The sequence below is a fragment of the Cherax quadricarinatus genome, chromosome 81 (assembly GCF_038502225.1).
Source record: "Cherax quadricarinatus isolate ZL_2023a chromosome 81, ASM3850222v1, whole genome shotgun sequence".
NCBI classification, from domain to species: domain Eukaryota; kingdom Metazoa; phylum Arthropoda; class Malacostraca; order Decapoda; family Parastacidae; genus Cherax; species Cherax quadricarinatus.
The window spans coordinates 7,493,257-7,498,256 of record NC_091372.1 but is presented as its reverse complement, the minus strand read 5'-3'; the positions used below and the strand labels follow the sequence as shown (position 1 = coordinate 7,498,256).

Sequence of the window (5,000 nt, the reverse complement as noted above, 5' to 3'; positions counted from 1 at the left end):
CTGGGTGGGTCCTGTCTCGTTATTAGTGAAGGAGAGAAGGATGCTGGGTGGATCCTGTCTCGTTATTAGTGAAGGAGAGAAGGATGCTGGGTAGGTCCTGTCTCGTTATTAGTGAAGGAGAGAAGGATGCTGGGTGGGTCCTGTCTCGTTATTAGTGAAGGAGAGAAGGATGCTGGGTAGGTCCTGTCTCGTTATTAGTGAAGGAGAGAAGGATGCTGGGTGGGTCCTGTCTCGTTATTAGTGAAGGAGAGAAGGATGCTGGGTAGGTCCTGTCTCGTTATTAGTGAAGGAGAGAAGGATGCTGGGTGGGTCCTGTCTCGTTATTAGTGAAGGAGAGAAGGATGCTGGGTAGGTCCTGTCTCGTTATTAGTGAAGGAGAGAAGGATGCTGGGTGGGTCCTGTCTCGTTATTAGTGAAGGAGAGAAGGATGCTGGGTGGGTCCTGTCTCGTTATTAGTGAAGGAGAGAAGGATGCTGGGTAGGTCCTGTCTCGTTATTAGTGAAGGAGAGAAGGATGCTGGGTGGGTCCTGTCTCGTTATTAGTGAAGGAGAGAAGGATGCTGGGTGGGTCCTGTCTCGTTATTAGTGAAGGAGAGAAGGATGCTGGGTGGGTCCTGTCTCGTTATTAGTGAAAGAGAGAAGGATGCTGGGTGGATCCTGTCTCATCAGCAGTGAAGGAGAGAAGGATTCTGGTGTCCTACCTCGTCAGCAGTGAAGGAGAGAAGGATGCTAGGGTCCTACCTCGTCATTAGTGAAGGAGAGAAGGATTCTGGTGTCCTACCTCGTCAGTAGTGAAGGAGAGAAGGATGCTGGGTTATCCTGGTCACTGAAGACAGGAGATGATCCTCGCAGCATCCACAAACGGAGCAGCAAGATGACCACTCCCTGTATGAAAAAAAAAAATAATTTACACGTCTACAAATCACACAATACCGTGGCTGAAACAATTTACAACAATTCGTAATTTTATTTACAAGCTCAGAGCTGTTACTTAAACCCAGTTGTTTTATAAACCTTCCCACAGCATTGCCTCCATTAAACCATTATTTTACTGAAATATTAAAATAATGAACAGTGTGACGCTGTAGCCAACTGTGGTGGTCAGATATTCCGTCTGGTCGGATATACAGACCAGTACGAGAAGTTAATTCAGTATCTTTATTATGCACCCCCATACCCATCCTATGGGTAGTAGTTAGAATTACAGAGGTACATAATGGGTCCAGGGACTAGACCCCAATGTTTTGATACCTGAACAGGTTACAAAGGTAATTAACTATTTTTATGTTTATATCTGGTCATGCAGATATCAGTTAGGTAGTGCGAGAAGTAGATAGTAGGGTGGTAGATAGTAACTATCCAGGGAGGTACTACTAGCCTGTCACATTAGTGTGTAATCAAGAAAATTTAATTATTTTTGTACACTCTGGCAGGGTGGTTCCTGATCGTTTCTTACTGTCTCGTGAACACGCGAGATGACAGGTAAATTTTACTGTCTCATGACCACGTAAGATAGCTGGTAAATCCTTCTGTCTCGTGAACACGTAATTTAGCAGGTAAATCCTTCTGTCTCATGAGCACGTAAGATAGCTGGTAAATCCTTCTGTCTCGTGAACACGTAATTTAGCAGGTAAATCCTTCTGTCTCATGAGCACGTAAGATAGCAGGTAAATCCTTCTGTCTCATGAACACGTAAGATAGCTGGTAAATTTTGCAACCTTCTACTTACATTCTTTATACCCACACATTTACCTTTCTATGTGCTTGTTAATAGTTGTTAATTAATAGTGTAAGAGTCGCCTTGTAACCCAGTAGGTCTGGTCTGGGACCGGGACCTGGGAAAGATAATCCCCGGAACCACTTAAAACATTTAACACCCGTGTCTTACCATGGCACTGAGACAGAAGAGTCTTCTGAAGAGGGGCTGTAAAGGCCTTCTGGCTGACAGACGACACAGTGACCTGTAAGATGAAACCACAGTTGCTGACACTTGTTGTCAGCCTCTTATAATACAAGTTTTAATTAATGTCTGAAGTTAAAATAAGTTATTACTATTACTGTTATTAGTAGTAGTAGTTGTACTATTAGTAGCAGTAGTAATAGTAGCATCATATATATATATATATATATACATATATATATATATATATATATATATATATATATATATATATATATATATATATATATATATATATATATATATATATATATATATATATATATAGGGAGGTACCACCTCTAGAACTGTCCTAGGGACCCTCATCCTCAGAGAAAAGGATAAACTTGCTTCAGGGAAAACTCAAGGTTCTCCCTGATATATATATATATATATATATAAATATATATATATATATATATATATATATATATATATATATATATATATATATATATATATATATATATATATATATATATATATATATAGGGAGGTACCACCTCTAGAACTGTCGTAGGGACCCTCATCCTCAGAGAAAAGGATAAACTTGCTTCAGGGAAAACTCAAGGTTCTCCCTGATATACATTATATATATACATATATATATATATATATATCTATATATATATATATATCTATATATATATATATATTATGTATATATATATATATAAATATATTTATATATATGAGATGGTCCGGTAAATAGGTGATATCACAATATGCAAAATAACCACTGTGAAAAAATAGTGAATTTCCAAGCGAGATAGATAGATAAATAGATAGACAGATAGATAGATAGAGACAGAGACAGAGACAGAGAGAGAGAGAGAGAGATAGTGAGCTAGTTTAGCATCAACACTTACCTCCTGTGTAATATAATATCCCAGGCAGCACACACCAGCAGCACCGTCAGGGCATGTTCCTTACACATGGTCCCTACCCCTGCCAGGACCCCAGTCCTGCCCACCAATACCCACTCTCCTCCTCCTCCTCCTCTTCTTCCTTCATCCTCTTCTCCTACTCCAATCCCCTCAGGCACGATGCCAGTCATCCTTCTCCTGGTAGCACTCCACATGGCTCTCCCAGCAGTGCCAGGGTCAGCAACCAGTGTTACTCTCCTACCATTCCACTCTTTAGCGCTTCCTTCGTCTTCTCCTTCATCGCCTTCTGCTTCCATGTTCCTGTAGTGTCTCTCTATCGCCCTGTTGATAAGTAACTTTATTCACTGACAGGTACAAATAGATACACTTGTATAAATTATCATACATAGCAGCATATGTGTAGATTATAGAGGATAACACAAGAAAGTCATGTACTTGATAAAGATAGTACAGGACGTGGGAGTACATGATAAAGATAGTACAGGACGTGGGAGTACATGATAAAGATAGTACAGGACGTGGGAGTACATGATAAAGATAGTACAGGACGTGGGAGTACATGATAAAGATAGTACAGGACGTGGGAGTACATGATAAAGATAGTACAGAACGTGGGAGTACATGATAAAGATAGTACAGGACGTGGGAGTACATGATAAAGATAGTACAGGACGTGGGAGTACATGATAAAGATAGTACAGGACGTGGGAGTACATGATAAAGATAGTACAGGACGTGGGAGTACATGATAAAGATAGTACAGGACGTGGGAGTACATGATAAAGATAGTACAGGACGTGGGAGTACATGATAAAGACAGTACAGGACGTGGGAGTACATGATAAAGATAGTACAGGACGTGGGAGTACATGATAAAGATAGTACAGGACGTGGGAGTACATGATAAAGACAGTACAGGACGTGGGAGTACATGATAAAGATAGTACAGGACGTGGGAGTACATGACAAAGATAGTACAGGACGTGGGAGTACATGACAAAGATAGTACAGGACGTGGGAGTACATAACAAAGATAACGGAGGACGTGGGAGTAGACATGGAGGATATCTGCTATCTAGATTAAGTACTGTCCTATAATATTTAAAAGTGTGAGTCAGGGAAGAAGGAGGTGGAGGAGGGTTTGTAGGATAACAGCTCCTGGCCTGCAAATGAGGTGGGATAGGATAGCAGCCTCTGTAATCCACTATAACATAGTTATACTTACCTGTTATAGACGATGATAGCAGCCAGGTAAGTTATACAAGCCAGCAGATCTGCCCGACCTACCACACCAGTTACCTACAAGGAAAACATATATATATATATATATATATATATATATATATATATATATATATATATATATATATATATATATATATATATATATATATTTTTATGTATATATTTGTGTGTGACAATACTAGGAACTAATATGTTTGTACTCAAAAGTTTATTATGTACTCACGGCCTCGGTATGTACAGGATGAGTGGTGAAGATGAGTACAGCAGAGAGCACTGTACTGTGCTGCAGGTGGAGCTGCTGTAAGAGCAGGAGCAGCAGAGTACACACACAGCAGTGCAGGAGTATATTCACCAGGTGGAACCAGACAGGTGTGAACCCCAGCATGAACCGGTTGAACCTGTTCGGGGAGAGTGTGTGTGTGTGTGTGTGTTAGTCAGAGGTTCTCTTGATCCCAGGGACTAGGGTTATGATCCTCTTCCTCGGATCAAAACCTATAGGCCTCCCTGTGTGATTATTTTAATAAATAATAATAATAATTCTTGTAGGATTCATTCTCTGCCTCACAATCAACAGCACCCGGGTTGAATCCTGGGCAAGGGGAACATTCCTCTTAGCAGTAATATGGTAGAGGCAGGTCACGCTTTACAGCGCTTTGCTTTACAGAACTTTGCTCTACAGTGCTTCGCTTTACAGCACTTTGCTCTACAGTGCTTCGCTTTACAGCACTTTGCTCTACAGTGCTTCGCTTTACAGCACTTTGCTCTACAGTGCTTTGCTTTACAGAACTTTGCTCTACAGTGCTTCGCTTTACAGCACTTTGCTCTACAGTGCTTCGCTTTACAGCACTTTGCTCTACAGTGCTTTGCTTTACAGCACTTTGCTCTACAGTGCTTCGCTTTACAGCACTTTGCTCTACAGTGCTTCGCTTT

At 40.6% G+C, this 5,000-nt stretch overlaps 1 protein-coding gene across 2 annotated transcripts in view; it reads right to left on the bottom strand.

The window, feature by feature from the left end:
• LOC128699873 (protein O-mannosyl-transferase TMTC1) overlaps window positions 1-5,000 on the bottom strand; it is a 158,785-nt gene that overhangs the window by 75,987 nt on the left and 77,798 nt on the right. For both annotated transcript variants that reach the window (XM_070102310.1, XM_070102311.1), the window contains exons 3-7: window positions 4,294-4,468; window positions 4,051-4,124; window positions 2,808-3,146; window positions 1,888-1,960; window positions 781-884 (exon numbers count right to left, since the gene is read on the bottom strand). In XM_070102310.1, coding sequence (XP_069958411.1) covers window positions 781-884; window positions 1,888-1,960; window positions 2,808-3,146; window positions 4,051-4,124; window positions 4,294-4,468 — 765 coding nt within the window. The remainder of the gene's footprint in view (window positions 1-780; window positions 885-1,887; window positions 1,961-2,807; window positions 3,147-4,050; window positions 4,125-4,293; window positions 4,469-5,000) is intronic.